Source organism: Typopeltis vanoorti, chromosome 2, assembly GCF_054136105.1.
Source record: "Typopeltis vanoorti isolate ZY-2024b chromosome 2, IOZ_Tvanoo_1.0, whole genome shotgun sequence".
Taxonomy (NCBI): Eukaryota; Metazoa; Arthropoda; class Arachnida; order Uropygi; family Thelyphonidae; genus Typopeltis; species Typopeltis vanoorti.
In genome coordinates this window covers 127794908-127811802 of record NC_143550.1, presented here as the reverse complement: position 1 = coordinate 127811802, position 16895 = coordinate 127794908, and the positions used below count along the sequence as shown (strand labels likewise).

The window sequence follows — 16895 nt, the reverse complement described above, 5'->3', positions numbered from 1 at the left end:
TGTGTATGATATTGATTGTGCTGTACTGCAGAAAGTGGATGAGATTTGAGATCTGGGGGTGATGGTTGACAGTAGACTGAATTTTAGAGGATATATTGCAAGTGCTGCAAAGATTGCACATTGTAGTGTCACTATGATAAGAAGCACAGTGACATGTTTGGATAAGAAATGGTTGTGCCACTGTATAAAGCACTGGTCAGTCCACACTTAGACTGTTGTGCTCAGATTTGGTCACCTGGTTTTCTTGATGTGGAAACATTTGAGAAAGTCCAGAGGCAAGTGACTAAGACAATATCAGGGCTCTGGAATGTTGGCTATGGAAAGAGGTTGAAGGAATGTGGATTGCAGAGTTTGGTGGAAAGAAGGAAAATAGATGATATAATAGACATTTAAGTTAATGAGAGGATTTTATCAGATGAATCCAGAGGGGATTATAAAAAAATGTAGAGGGGAAGAACCAGAGGCTAATCCTGGAAGTTATGTAAGAATGTGGTGAAGAGGGGTGTGTGAGGAGTAGATTTCTTACATGAATGAAACACATTTCCATAAATTAAAGTTGCCAAGAAGTTATATTCTTGGTTTCATCCTTTATCCGAGTGTAAGCATACAAAGTTTGCACATGAAGTAACTTCATGACTGGGTTACATGTATATAGAGGCTAATGAACTTAACGTCATTTGCCTTCCTTATGGACGTGTATAATGCTATACATTATGGGAATGCCACTACCCAGATCGGTTTCAACCTTTATTGCAGTCTCATCAGTGGGAGCCAGACCCAGAGGTGATACTAAAGTAGAAGTAATGCAGAAGTCATATATTTTCTGCTTTTTTTTTCTCCAAGTGAAAAAAATTTCAACATCTATCTCTGATTCAGTCATAGAAGCAGCAAAGAATACTCTTAATAAATCAACAAGAAAGAGAGATTGTAAATAGTTATCAGAAGAAGCTATTCAAATAGCAGAGGAAAGAATAAAAATGAAACCTCGGAAGAATTAGACAACTGAGTGCAGATTTCCAAAGACAGGCTAGGAAAGATAAGGGAAAAGCATTATTATTATTATTATTATTATTATTATGTCACACCTCTAGTGAATCCAAGGACTCACTGAGGGAGGGCATCTACTCTATAACTCTCTGTCTCCACCACTTTCTCAATCCACCAACTACAATGAACCTCACCTACACCAATGGCATCTACCGCACCACCACTTTCACAGACAATCACAAACATCCATGCCCACGGTGGGATTTGAACCCGCAGCCTTTTGGCTGTAGAACTGATATGCTAACCACTCAGCCAACCAGGCCGGCTACAAGGAAATTGAAGAAAGCAGTATTATGTGTAGAACAAGAGATCTTTTTAGAAAAATAAATGATGTTACAGGGAAGTTTATCCCTAGATTAGGAATTGCGAAAAATAATTCAGGTAAATGTCTGATGGAAGAAGAAGCAGTGAAAAAAAAAAAAAGATGGGAAGAGTATGTAGAGGAGTGTACAAGAAAGATAATACTATTGAAGAAGAATTTGAAAGGAGAGAATTTGTTGAGGAACCCATGATAATGAAAAATGAAGTGATACCAGCAATGGAATAACTGCCAGAAGGAAAAGCTCCAGGAGCTGATGGTGTGTCAGTGGAATTATTGAGAGCAGCTGGGAATGAAGTAGTGAATATATTGACTGAAATTTGTCAACAGGTTTGGAAGAAAACATACTGGCCTAAAGATTGGAAAAGATCAGTATTCATCCCAATCCCAAAAAAATCAAATGCCAGAGATTGTAATAATTATAGAACAATCTCTTTAATTTCACATACAAGTAAAGTTATGCTGAAAGTGATCCAACAAAGGTTGGAGCCATATATGAATAGAGAAATGCCACAAGCTCAGGCAGGCTTTAGGAGAGGTAGACCAAATAGCAAACATGAGATGAATTATGGAAAGAATGAGAGAATTTCAGAAGGAAATATTCATTTGTTTTATTGATTATAAGAAAGCTTTTGATTGTTTGGATCACAACAGATTGTGGATTGTAATGAAATCAATGGGAATACCCGAACATCTAATTCTCTTGATAAAAGAGAATTATTTGTATGACAACCAAGAAAGTTCAGTAAAAACAGTCTTTGGAGAAACAGACAGTGTTTGAGTGGAAAAAGGGGTGCAGCAGGGTTATATACTGTCGCCCTACCTTTTTAATATTTATAGTGAATATGTTATGAGAATGGCTGGTTTAGACAAAGATCCTGCTGGAATTAAGATTGGTGACAGGAAAATGAATAATTTAAGATATTCAGATGATACAACCCTCATAGCAGAAACTAAGGAAGATCTGGAGCAGTTGATTATATTGGTTAAGATGGAAAGTAACAAAGCCGGGCTTAATTTAAACATCAGCAAAACAAAAGTGACAGCTTCTGGCAATTTAAATTAATTTATAATGGAGGAAGATAAAATAGAAATCGTTGAAAGTTATGATTTACTGGGGTCCATAATCGGAAACGATGGTAAATGTGAAGATAAAATTAAAAGAAGGATATTCATGCATAAGTTTCTGTGGTTAAGAAGTTCAGTAGAAATATTCCGGTTTTGTGACCACATGTTTATTAGAGAACTGTTCTTGAAAAATTAAACAAGTACTACAAATAACCTGATAAGTTTCATTAGTTGTAAGACTAACATCTTCAGGGTTAAAGAGAACTAACAGTTTAAAGCACAAACTATAAGAAATTACTAAAAACAAGTTCATTTGTTGGTATTATGAGCATCAAAAAGTTTGTTAAAAAAAACCGAATAACAGATCTATACACTTGAAAAAATATCAAGATCTCTTCATTCTCTGAAACCCCCACATCACCCAATGAAAAAACCAGGAGTTTATAATATTCATTGTTCCTACACAACACTGTATGGAAATAGATGATAGAATAACTAAAACTGATATAGGAGGAAAATAGCAGAATAAATTTATATTGAAATACAAGAGGGAACTTAATCAAAACATCAATGTAGCAGTATGCAAGGCAGAATTCAAACCAGTTTTAATCACATAAATCTGAAAGTTGGGTCAGAAATAAAATTTTGATCTCAAGGTGTGTTGCAATTAGCCATGGCTAATTGCAACTCTACCAGGTTTCATGTTCCTAGTGGGACACTTCCTTATGAGACAAAATAAAAATAAAAATTGAGATATTAAAATCGGAGCCATGAAGTAACTAAAGATGAAGAATATTTTAGGGTATATTAGGTAAGCAGAAATGGGCAGGTGTGCAGAAATTACTGCTCAGAGGTAGCATGGGTAGGACTGGTTATAGACCTAAAAGTGAATTGCTGTGTTTATTTATAAATGCTAGGAGCATCAGAAGCAAGGGTGATGAAATTGTTTCACAGATTGAGTTTATTTGTCCAGAAATTGTTGGAATGAATGAAACATTATTAAATGAGTATAATATGTTGATAGGAATAGAAATGGAAAGGTACAATTTTTTTTGTAGTGATAGGAAGGACAACAGGGGAGTGCTGAAGGTAAAGATGCAAGTAAAAAATAGTGATACAAAAGTGATTTTGAGGCAGTAAGGTGTGAGGTGGAAATTGACAGGATGAGATATTTATTTAGATGTTACTACAGGCCAGGGAATGTAGTGATTGCTGATGAAGAAATGTATATTATGAGGGATATTAATTATAATAATATAGATTGGAATGAAGAAATAGCATCTGAGAATAAGAAAAATGAATTCTTTAGTTCTTGAGGGATAGCATCTTATTATAACGGAGGGAAAATGAGGATCAAAAGTATTAGATCTGATCATATCATTGGAAGACGTGTCTGTAAGGAAAGGATATATGTTGGAGCCACAAGGATAGTGATTATGAAAACCTTAGAAAACAGCTTGAGGCTGTAGGGTGTTTAAGCAGAAAGAAGATAATTAGTGCACACTGTTTTAATGGTATTACAACACCAGACCAACTAAATTATATTAAAAAAAAAAAAAAGATGTTTATTAACTGGCTTATATTTTGCTATATTTCAAACCCAGCATCTTGGTTTGGTGTTGTAATACCATTAAAATAAAGTTATGAATAACACTCGACACCTAAGCTTGTTTATTAGATTTGTGTATTGTGTACACTGATTAACAACTGTTTAACAACAACAACAATGTGCAGATGCATTACAAAGATCAAAAGACTTAAGAAGTAGATATAAAATAGATGATGATGAAATAAGCCTACATTTTGGTAGAAGACAGGTTAAATACTAGTAGTAATTAGTTACATGAAAAGTATAAAGAGCTGGCTAGGAAAGTGACTCATCTGGTCAGGACCTTAAAAGTGTAGTATGAACAAAAATAAACCAGTCAGGCCAAGAAAAATTCTAGAGAGGATTTTTGATGTGGCAAGTAAAAGAAAAAAAAATATTATGGTAACATGATGTTAATGGATGAAAATAGTAGATTGGGAACTGTTGAAGAGAATGTAGTTAAAGCATTCAGTACTTATCTTCATATGGGTGACATCATGAGGAGCTCGAGCATGCAGACTTAGGTTAATAATAGCAGTACACGTGGATAGGCTTATGTGTTCGTCAGACATGTTGTAATAGGTTTCACGGTTACACCGGATTGTGGTTGTCTTGCCTTTGTAACAAACTTTGTGTTGTGAGCTCTGAAGATGCTGGATATAATACCAGCGAAATATTAGCTTTTAAGTTAATAAATAGTTATTTTCTTAACCATCTGTGTTCTTTTTATACCGTGAAACCTATTACAACATAATAATAGCAGTGTTCTGTGTGATGGACAACATGGCTTTGTTAAAGGGAAGTCATAATTTGTTAACACAGACAGCCTCTGACTTATGTAAGAATTATGTTCCACAAACTTTACTTAATTCGAATATTATGTAAGTCGGATTTAATCCATCCTTCACCCATTAATCGTTCCCTCTTAATACAGAGGGAAAATTTCCTTGTATTAAGAGGAAATTTTGTATGTCTCAATCATATCATCTCTTTTGCACCTGTCAACCAATTTCTTAACTTACAAATCTTCAACCTGTCCTCATAAGATTCTTTCAGATAGCCCTTCTACCATCTTGGTCACTTGCCTCTTGATCCTCTCTGCCTCTCTCTCTTCTCCAAGAAACCCAGATGACCAGATCTGTGTACAGTAATCAAGATAAGAGTATTACAAAGGCTCTATAAAGAGGTATAATAACCTCACCTTTATTAACTATTGATCTGTACGATTTTGCATCATCGGCAAAAAAATTGAGTAGTTCCTTTCAGATCTCCTTTTCTATATCGTTAATGTACAAATTAAATAGTAGTGATGCAAGAACAGAGCCCTATGGCCTGCCACTAGTCACATGCCTTCTACTGAACTCTACTCCTCAATAAACTACTCTCTTATATATCTCTGGCAAACACCCTCGTATCCATTTCTCCAACTTTATATCCATCCCTATGTGCTGCAATTTATTGTTTTACACAGTATTTAGTTTTCTTACATTGCCCTCTGTATTCTCTAAGAGCACATGCTGACTTAATCACCAGGAACTTTTGATATGCTTTCTTCTTTTCCTTCACTGTCTCTTTAACTTCCTGTGTCCACCATGGAGTTCTGATTTTTCTATCTTGTGGTGGTGAGGCAACCTCACCACATACTTCTCTGGTCGAATCAATCAATGTTTTCTTGAGGACTTGCCACTGAATCTCCAAGGTTTGGTTTCTGTTCTCAATTTTTGTTGAATAATGTTTGTGTATTTTAGTCTACAGTTCACATCTGAGAGCTGCTCAACTTTTATTCGATTTAAAACTTTCTTACATGTTCTTCTTTTCAATGTGAAATTCAATTTTATCCTGCTCAAGACTAAATGGTGATTATTTCCAATTTCAAATCCTCTGTACACCCTAGTGTCTTGCATAAGAAAGAAAACATCACTATCAGCAATAACATAGTCAATGAGACTTTTCTTATTCCTTGCATCTTCTCTCCATGTGAATTTGTGCACATTTTTATGTCGGAACATTGTGTTATTAATAACCAGTCCATGTCCTGAGCCAACAGGTATATGCCATTAGTATTAGCTTTGCTCCTTTCTTCAAATTTTCCCAAAATATTTCTGTAATCAATTAATATGCACCCAATAGTGTGGATTCTGCCATTACTCGCAGCAAATATCTTGCCTATCTCTTGGATATTTTCCATAGAATGGTTTGGAATCTTTATCGCCATGCTATTCTTCAGTGGAATAACCAGATTTCATGGAAATGTAATACAGACGTATCTTGCAAATAAAAAAAGAGCTCACTTCATCTCACCCCACTGCATGATTAAATCATTTTTAGGTAGCCATTTACTTTTCCTGACACAAATATAGTCTTCTCATCTAAAACTGCATTCTCTTCTGTTTGTATATATATCAATTTGAAGGTTTCGTGGCTTATCATAACACAATAGGTAGATGACAGAAGCACTTTATTAGCAATATTAATATCCTTAATAAAGTAAAAAGTAAAAGAGCCTGTGTAGCTCAGTGGATGTGGCGGTTGCATACCACGGCGCTTGGCCGCACAAAGGAAGACTTGGTTTCGAGTCTAGTCAGCAACTAGAGGAAATTTTTCTAAGCCTTTTTTCGACTGGTTCCCGAGTTAGTCAATCTCTGGCACGGGCAAGCAGGTTTTTCCTCCCGGAAGCTAGGGTTTTTCATCCTGTAAACTCAAGAAAATCGACCGTAGAACCCACATTATTTCAGACATTAAATATATCGTGTTAGGGTTAGGGATCACGAGATGGCAGCAAATTTGAGCCGTCTCTCTTCACTGTGTACCGCTTAATTAGTGATAGCCTTGGGCCATCTATCTCTGATTGGTACCATTGGAGATTGAACTGCCCACTGAGTCTCCAAAAAGTTAGATAGGGCTAAATGGCCTCGCCTGCTCCCGTATACGGGAATAAAAAGGCATTAGCTGATTTTTTTTTTTTTTTTTTTTTTTTTTTTTTTTTTTTTTTTTTTAAATAAAGTAAAAATGCCAAGAAATTGTATTTTTGGTTCAATCTTTTATCCAAGTGTGAGCAAACAGTTTTGGGTGTGAAGTATGAGAGTAGTCTGAAAAGTTCTTGGCCTAACAATGAAATAATGAATTTATAATTTCAAAATTATTTTTATTTTTCAACATAATCTCATTTTAGACTAATACGTTTATTCCAATGATGCTTCAGTGCTATTATCCTATCCCTGTAGTGGTTCTCAGTAAGATCTGTAAAATACCCCTCTACAGCTGCAATCACCTCTTGATTCGAAGAAAAATGCTAACCAACAAGGAAGAGTTTTACTTTTTGGAAGAGATCTGTGGAATAGGGTGGATGTTCCAACAATTCATACTTAATTTTCCCAATTTCCAAAACAAATTTGTGGGCAGGTGCATTGTCCCAATGAAAGATGATTTTTTTCTTCTGCAAACTGGGTCTTTTCTCACAGATTTTTTTGTCTAGTCTGGTTAAAAGATTGGAATAATATTCCCCGGTTATTGTTTTACTCTTTTCTAGATAATTAATAAACAAAATGCCTTTAGCATCCCCCAAATACCGATGCCATGAACATTCCTGCTGATGGAACCCACTTTGTCTTCTTTGGCGCTGAACAACTGGCTTCTGTCCACTGTTTTATCTGCTGTTTGGATTTTGGTATGTAATGGTGAATCCAAGTCTCATCCATAGTAATAAATCGACACACAAAATCAGTTTTATTCTTGTTAAAACGCTCTAAGCACTGTTCAGAGATTTTCATGCGAGTGCATTTTTGATCTGCTCTGAGTGAGCGTGGCACCCATCTTGTGCAAAGCTTTTTCATTTGCAATTCTTCATGCAAAAAATGTCCTACACGTTCTTTTAAAATGCCTATAGTCTCACCAATTTCACGCACTTTGACTCGCCGGTCATCTAATACCATATCATGCACTTGATCAATGATTTCTGGTGTTTTAAACTCGTTTTAAACTCGGCAGCCCATTTCTTAATTGTCGAAAACAAAGGAGAAGAGTGTCCATAAACTTTTATGAACTTCAAATAAATTTCTTTTGCCATTAAACCTTGTTTTACAAAGAATTTTATAACTGCACGATACATAATTTATCCATTTCAAGGGATGCAGACAACACTTTTGCTTCAGACAGCTGTATTAAAGAATCTACTTGATAGAATGACTTGCAGTTTCACATGAATGCTTATGGCAGATGTACCAACTTAGGGAAAAAAATCTTGCCAATAGTGTTGCCATCTATGGTCGAGGCTGAGAACTTTTCAGACCACCCTCGTAGTCAGAGATATTTCACTTGCAAACTTTCATTTGCTCGTGTTTAGGTAAAAGATAAACATATTAATATGATTTCTTATCAAGTGTATTTCTTATCGATTTCTTATCAGACCTTGAAAGTGCTTCAGTGCATAGGACAAAAAAAAAAGTAAGGACAAAATATTCAGGGTAGTGTTATGTCTTCATTGTGTGCACTCAAGGATAACTAGTTGTTTTGTTATTATTAATTTATTGCCCTATTTGGTATTATTTTATTTATTAATTTTTTTGACAGAGATATGATTCCTGAAATAGTTGTTTGTCTTTGAAGTGGCATCTTCTTTTAATATTGTGGTATTTCTCTATACTGCATGAGGAGGGCACGTATGGCCTCTTTGTAGGTAGCCATTTTTTTAAGTGATTTTTCCTCTTCTTTTTAATACTTATCTAACAGATTGCTTGTAATATGCAAATTTACATTCGCATTAGATCCTATTATGCTGTACTAATAATGCCTGGATTTCATCTTTGGGAGGCTAGTTTTAATATTGGTTTATAGGTGGTTCATACTCTCTTCTCTTCCTCCACTGTACCAACTTTGATGTGTATATACATCCATGATTACACACATGTAAAGAATAAAATGTTATTCTAGCATTAATGTGATATGTTAAAAACATATCTCATATTTTGTTCTGCCCATGTAGCCAAGTAATAAAGATATCTTTAAAATTATTCTCCACTAAAACCCTTTCTATAGATTTTATGACGTAAAATTACCTGAATGCATGGCTAATTTAAATAGCATAGTGATAGCTTTATGTGAGATGTATGTGCCCATAGACATGAGAAGACTCACTAGTAAATCAGAAATATTTTAAGCTAGGAGCTCTGGTCGTAAATGGTGGATAGATCATCTTCAAACATCTTCCTTCCCTAGCCAGGCCAGGGAAGGAAGATGTTTGATCATAATTCCTTGTATGCTATCTGGTCCACATGATTTATTTATATCTAGTCTCTCCAAGGCATCTCCCAATTCAGAGATTGTAAATGGATCCCAGAAAAGTTTGTTTTGATATTTTGAGGAGTTTGCAGCATTTTTCTACTGTCAAGCCTGTTTTGATATTTGGTGGTCTTTTCTAGTATTCATCTCTAGTTTGCTTATATTTTGAAAATGAAAAGCCAAGGTATTTGCGATCTCCCTATCTCCAATTTTGATATTTCCATCTGGATCTTTTAGGGTGTTAGTCTACTCAAGTTTATGAGTGGTTTAAGCGATTTCAAAGTGGTCATGAGATGCTTGAGGACGATGAAGAGACTGGCCGTCCAAAAACTGGACTGAGCGAAGTTAACATCCAAAAAGTGCGCGATTTCATCAAAGAAATCGTCCATGAGATTGATTGAAGATGAATTGGGGATTCCAAAATCAACTGTGCAGAACATTTTGACCGAGAGTTTGGGCCTTCATAAATTGAATTCGCGATTTGTTCCCCACAAGTTGACTGACAACCAAAAAATGTATCGAATTGAACACTGCAAGGACCTCATTAAAACTACTCGTAAGGACTCAAACATCCTTGAAACAATCATTACTGGTAACGAAATGTGGTTTTGAGTATGAACCCGAAACAAAGTGCTGAGTGGAGACTGCCAGAAGAGGGGTATCCGAAAAAAAATTGCCTGGGAGAAGTCAAAAGTAAAGACAATGCTGATTTGTTTCTATAATTCCAAGGGCATTATCCACAAAGAATTTGTTCCACCTGGCCAAACGGTCAAGGGTGAATTTTATCTTAAAGTTTTGAAGCGATTGATAGCGAGAATTCATCGCATACAGCATGAATATCATGACGACTGACCATTCGTCAAAACAACTCGGCTTCTGATGAAACAAATGTCATAATCAGTTGACACAACACTAATGAAGGTTGCCGCTTTCGACAACAAAAAGATACAACAGGTGGCCCCACTAGTTTTTTCTATTTTCAAAAAGTTTGGTTTCTTTTTGGACAGAGGGTGTACATCTACTCTGTATAAATCCTCAATCTGTTTACCTCAGAATACTGTTCTTACATCTGAGATGGTGCTCCAAAAGCACCATTAAAACTCCTAATTGATACTAACAGTTTGTTTACTTTTCCTTTCTTTTAGGCTTGCACGGTGATCCGAATGCATTTTTGAAAATTATGGAGACAACTACCATGTTTGAATAAAAACTTTAGTTTAATATAACTAAAATCTACAATTCGACGTTTCGACCTTTATGTCAAGGTCATCTTCTGGAGCGTACAAATATACATTTTCCATTGTGCACTTGATGCAGTGCTATAATTAATAGCTGTGATGTCAATAGCAGATTCAGTTCCCATTGTTTTAGATAGATAGGTGCTCTGTCCATTGTTAATTGTTGTGAGTTCCAAATATGTAAAAGGTCTTCCAATTGTTGACCTTTATGGTCTAAATCGGGGGGAGCCCCACGTTGGGCGTTTTGCATTTAGGCCACCAAGTATAATCGTTGTACCAGTTCAAGATTCGCTTAACTTTTCAATAATGTCTGTATCTATATTTGTATTATCCAGGTGGTAGATGTTTGTGATTGAAATAGAATGGTTTAGTAGGTGCATTTCAACAGCTTGAGCTTCCGTCAAGCTGTTATTATTTAAATATTGATTTAGGATGATTTCTTTGAATTTGATTTCTGGGGTCTTCAAAAGGATAGCAAGCCCACCACTTACTCTTTCCTCTCTATCCTTCCTAAGAACTGTGTATCCTTTGATGCTGAAGTTCAGATTTTTGTTCAGTTTTGTTTCTTGTAGACAAGCTATATGGATATTGCTTTTGTAAAGCATGTATTTATCCATTTTTCTCTGAGTACCATTGATATTGAGTTGCAAAATGTTAATATGAGTCCTCGTAGCATATTTATCATCAGGAGCCCGGACTGCAACCCCAGATGCGTCTGCTTCCCCGGACGCAGTAGTAATGGTTGATATCTTTCTATGACTCTTCATTAGAAAATTGGATGCCGTTGCCACATTAGTTACCTTGAAATCGGACCATAAGAGCTTCAAGGGTTCGGGGGGGGGGGGGGGGAACAGGTGTGGTCAGACTTCTTCCTCCCCTGTTGATCCAATGTAAGTGGCATAATAATCTAGTTGATAAGATATTGAATAAACATCAATTTCATTACAATTTTTTTTTATTTTAAATATTAATTTTATACATGAGAGTTGTAGAACCTATACTGTGTTAGTATCAGGTGTGGTCTAGAGGTCAAAGGAGCATTAATAGCTTTCTTCTATCTTTTCAACCTCTAGACCACACCTGATACTAACATAGCATGGGTTCTGCAGCATTCATGTATGGAATAAATATTTAAAATTTAAAAAAATTGTATGTGTAGCTCAGTGGATGTGGCGTTTGCACACCACGGCGCTTGGCCGCATGAAGGAAGACTTGGTTTCGAGTCTAGTCGGCGACTAGAGGAAATTTTTCTAAACCTTTTTTCGACTGGTTCCCGAGTTAGTTGATCTCTGGCACGGGCAAGCAGATTTTTCCTCCCGGAAACTCGGGTTTTTCGTCCTGTAAACTCAAGAAAATCGACCGTAGAACCACGTTATTTCAGACATTAAATATATTGTGTTCGGGTTAGGGACCACGAGATGGCGGCACATTTGAGCCGTCTCTCTTCACTGCGTACCGCTAATTAGTGATAGCCTTGGACCATCTATCTCTGATTGGGTACCAGTGGAGATTGAACTGCCCACTCAGTCTCCAAAAGTTAGATAGGGCTAAATGGCATCGCTCACACCTGTATACGGGAATAAAAAGGCGTTGGCTGATTTTTTTTTTTTTTTTTTTTTTTTTTTTTTTTTTTTTTTTTGAAAAAAATTGTAATGGAATTAATGTTTATTCAGTATCTTATCAACTAGATTATTATGCTATTTACATTGGATCAGTTCATTTGATTTCGATCAAAAATAGAAATCATCAGTATTCTGTACTGGCAACATTCAGAAATAATGATACCTGCATAAAAACTCACAGTGATATCCATGTTTAGCAATAAAAAAACAAACATCATCCTCAGGAAAGGAAATTATCATTTTCAGTTTTCAGAGTGCTACAGGCATAGATTAAATTGATAAGAAAAGCCTAATATGTTTTGGAATTTCAAATTTATTGCTTTAATTTAATCTCATGTCAATAATATTAAATAAGTGTCTGCTATTTCTTTTATACAGAATCTAAACTTTAATTAACAAATGCAGATTTTAAATGATTCCCAAGTTAAGCTATTTCCCCTTTATTTTATGAAAATGAAAACATGTCATTGTTGCTTCTTTCATCTTTCCTTGTTTAGGTTGTTTTCATACTTATGATTAAATCATTTTATATTTGCTTTAATCTTTTATTCTGTTGCTTCCTCAAAAGAATGCCAACATTTTAAACACAAATATTTATTGGGGGAAAAATATTAAGACGACAGTACTGTGAATAACAGTTTTGGGTGCAAACTTTTTTATTCAGAATAAGCAAGTTCATGGTGAGCTCTTTGTAGCCCATCATATATACATACATACATACATCATCTAATTAACTCTTACCATATACTGAAATAACTAGCTACAGAATCTTGATTTGCCATTTAACTCTTATAATGAAGTTTCACAGTGGAAAGAAAGAAAATGTAAAGGTATATTAGGACTATAAGGTGGCCAGAAAATTTATCCTTTTTACCGACCACCTATTCAGAAGTGAATAGGTGGTCGGTAAAACAGGGACCTAAAGTTTGGTATACAGTGGTTGCTTCCATTTAACTGGAAAATAATATCTCAATCCTCCATAATTTCTAACATCCTCCCCCCCCTCCCCCCCAAAAGTACTGTTTAATTGTTTTCTGGAAATCAAAACCAGCCTAGCACTTAAGTACACACCATGCATTGACTTTTTTTCCCCTGGGAGTGGGGGGGGGTCGAATCTTGATATTCAGAAAAAAAAAACATCCCTGAAATTCAGGAACTGTGCCCATTTATATTCTTCGAATATGAATGCAATCTTTTTAAGCGCTTAGTGAACAATGACCTGAAAAGTGCCCAACTTCAAACTTGCATTTGTAATTCGCTTCTTCAGGCTTTGTAGATATAAATGCATTCAACAGTATCATGAAAAGTTCTTGTGTGTGTGTGTGTGCGTGTGCTGTAGATGTATGCTTCTCTACATCTATTTTCTATACATTGATTATACTACCATGTGTTACATTTTATTATTATTATTACGTGACACCTCCAGGGAGTCCAAAGACTCATCGAGGGAGGGCACCTACTTCGCAACTCTCCGTCTCCACCACTCAAATCCACCAACAATAATGAACTGCAACTACCATCATCATCATCATCTACACCAATGCCAACGCAACAATAGAACGTGAAAAATCATAACAAGTGAATCAAAATTTTTCAGAAAAGTTCTGTATGCTTGTATGAGGAACAATCAAATCAACCTTGATAATTAGCTGGCCTGGTTGGCCCAGTGATTAATATATCTGCTCTCCAACAAACAGGTCACAGGTTCAAATCTAGCCATGGATGTCTATGATGGCTTTCAGTTGGGAGATTTCATTACCTAAAATGACACAGTTTTCTTGCTTATTGGAGACCTGAAGTGGCTCAAAAATTCTGTTTGATCTCTAGAACAGAGTATCTAGGCCATGTAAAAAATAAATACAAAATATATATAAAGAATAATTAAAATCCTTAGTCCACCCAAAGCATAAAAGCACATTAAGAATAAGAAGGCTAAAATAGCAATTTGTACTACCCACCAAGGGTACATTCTAAGGATAAAGATAACAAATGCAGACAGGTAATCAATGTGACATTTACTTCATGATACAGTTTTTGCACCCCCCCCCTCAGTACTTTCATGAATGCTATTTAAACCCTGAATACTGCATTTTAAAGTGCGTAAACCTCATCTAAATAGCTCACCCATGCTTTACAACTTTTTGTGGGTGGAAGTCACATTAAAAAATAAATAAATAAAATTTGAAAATAAAAACTTTTTACCAGGATCTATTATATCCATACAAAGTAAGATGACTTTTGTTAGTTCTTTTTGCACATTTTGCTAAGATATCCTCTTCATATATTTACAAAAAATCATTCTCAAGTGATATATAAAATTTATACTTTTCAGATGATCAGTAATTATTTGGACTTTCCATCCCATGTCTCTGTTTAGATTATGTACTATATTAGCACACGCACATACATATCGGTTAATTCGTTTTTTTGCTTGTTGTTTGTTTTTTTCTGCTACTGTATGAGCTTTTATTAGAGCAGATGCATTGATCTTATCAACACATTTGTGCTTTATTTTACACCAACTTTTGATTCATCCCCTTGCCCTCAATTCACTTTTTATCATTATTATTACAGGCAACTCCAAGGAGTCAACAGACTCAACGAGGGAGGCCCTAACATCATGTCAAGAACAACTATTCGACATTCACACAGTATCTATCATACCTCGCCTTGAACTCATACCTTTAGCCACCTCCCAAGTCAAGACCCTATGATCACTCTCACCAATTGGTGGCAATGCGGTCATATTAGTTACAGCCAAATCCTCAGATGCAATTACTAGGTCAAGCACTCTCTGACCCCTAGTATTTTCCATTACATGCTGTCGCAGATATTTATCCCTTAATAACCACATAAAATCCAATTCCTTCCTCCTGTGTGTCCTCTCCTCACTCCAATCAATGCTACCATAGTTGAAATCTCCCATAATAATTACCCTCCTTCCACTCATTTCTTCTATTTGCTTGTGCATACTATCTCCACCATCTTTTCCATCACCTGGTCTATAGCAGCACCCAATTGTATATTTTGTTCTGCTAGCCACAATCTCACACCAAATGGCCTTAGATGTGCTCTTTTCTCTATCCTGCAATTCAACTTCTATTCTCCTTGGCTGCAGCTCATCAGCAATACTCCTCCCCCCATTTTATTCTCCCAGTCATTCCTGAACACACTATACCCATCACATTCAATCCCACCAGCTATATCATCTACAGTCAGCCATGTTTCACTAATGCCAATAACATGTGGTCTGGAAGTGTCAACCAAGGCCAAAAATTCTTCCTTCTTGTTCCTAATACTCCTAGCATTAGTGTACATGAATGGCAGACCCCCATTAGCCCCATCCCTACCTTGATGCCTTATACCAACTATCCCATTCTGATTTGTATTCAACTTGTGCTCGGCACACTCGCTCTGCTCACCATCTATCAGGTCCTTTACAATGATTGTAATTAAGATATTTCCAATTTGTAAGGACATAAACATGCTGCACCTCTGGATGCAGTAGGGACAAAAACTTCAATTTCCTGATTATTTTCCAGGATTGTTGTCAAATTCCAATCACCATCTTGTTCAGCCCAACAATCAAGCTGCTCACAGCTCCAACTAAGATCAATCATAGAAGTTGTCCATCTGACCTGTGTACACTGTAACACAAACAACACGCTGACTAACCAAACACAATCTCAAATTTATTATACTCCTCCAATAGTATTTATTATACTATTGGTCAGTGTAATAAATTCATCTAAATTCTGATACATTAATTGCTGCCCCTGAAATTTTCCATACTATTAAACACACTGAGCTTCTGTTGAATTTATTAATCTTTGTTGATTAGAATGGTATAGTAGTATATATATATATACAAAATTATTTGAGTAGGTAAATATTAAGTTAAGTGATTATTAACAGTTTAGTTTGAAAAATATTTGCATTTAAAATACTGGTATTAATTGTGGAAACCCTTTATATTAGAGATTATTGGAATTAAATTACATTGATTAAATTTTGTATTTTCTTTTCAGATTTAGAATTTTCCAATTATCAATCTAAAGAAATATCAATCTCTTTTGAAGATGAAGATAGACTGGATATGCAGTAGAATAATACCTCCTTAAATTGGCTACTCCCCCCACCCTTTATCGATATTTAGTAACACCCTCATTTGCTGTTGTATAATAACATTTATAATCTGTGCAAATAGAAATTATTTTTAATATAAATAAACTAATATTTATATGCTTTCTGGTTTTTAAAGTTAATTCTTTTCCATAATGGCAAAAAACACGTTAAAAATCAACACAATTACAAAATCCTTTTCACAGTTTATATTGAGTAGTTTGGAAGTTTCTAATCTATAAGCAAGCCATTACTTCCACTTGTGGCAATCAGCATCAGTCAAACTACAAATTTTATAGAACCATAATATTAGCTATTTGAAGATGCTATACAATAGCATCTCACTGTTGAATTGGACATTCTTCTACTGTGATGTGAGGAAAAACAGGAATTTCTATTTTTCTCAAATGTTAAATGACTGCCATACTTCATATGATAGCTTTATGAATTAAGTGGAAGTTCCATATAAAATATGAATGTACACAAAACAATGAAAAATTGGTATAATAGTAGGACTAGTTTAAAAAAATTTTAACAGACAACAAGCAAAAAAAAACACAAACTTCTAAAATCCCAATTGGTGCCGCCATCTATTGTTGTATATGGAGAGAGGA

At 35.3% G+C, this 16895-nt stretch overlaps 1 protein-coding gene across 1 annotated transcript in view; it reads left to right on the top strand.

The window, feature by feature from the left end:
- LOC150109421 (tRNA pseudouridine synthase-like 1) overlaps nt 1–16339 on the top strand; it is a 141361-nt gene extending 125022 nt beyond the window's left edge. The window contains exon 7 of the mRNA XM_090408112.1: nt 16188–16339. Coding sequence (XP_090264238.1) covers nt 16188–16264 — 77 coding nt within the window. The 3' untranslated portion in view covers nt 16265–16339. The remainder of the gene's footprint in view (nt 1–16187) is intronic.
- The last annotated feature ends 556 nt before the right edge of the window (nt 16340–16895 follow it).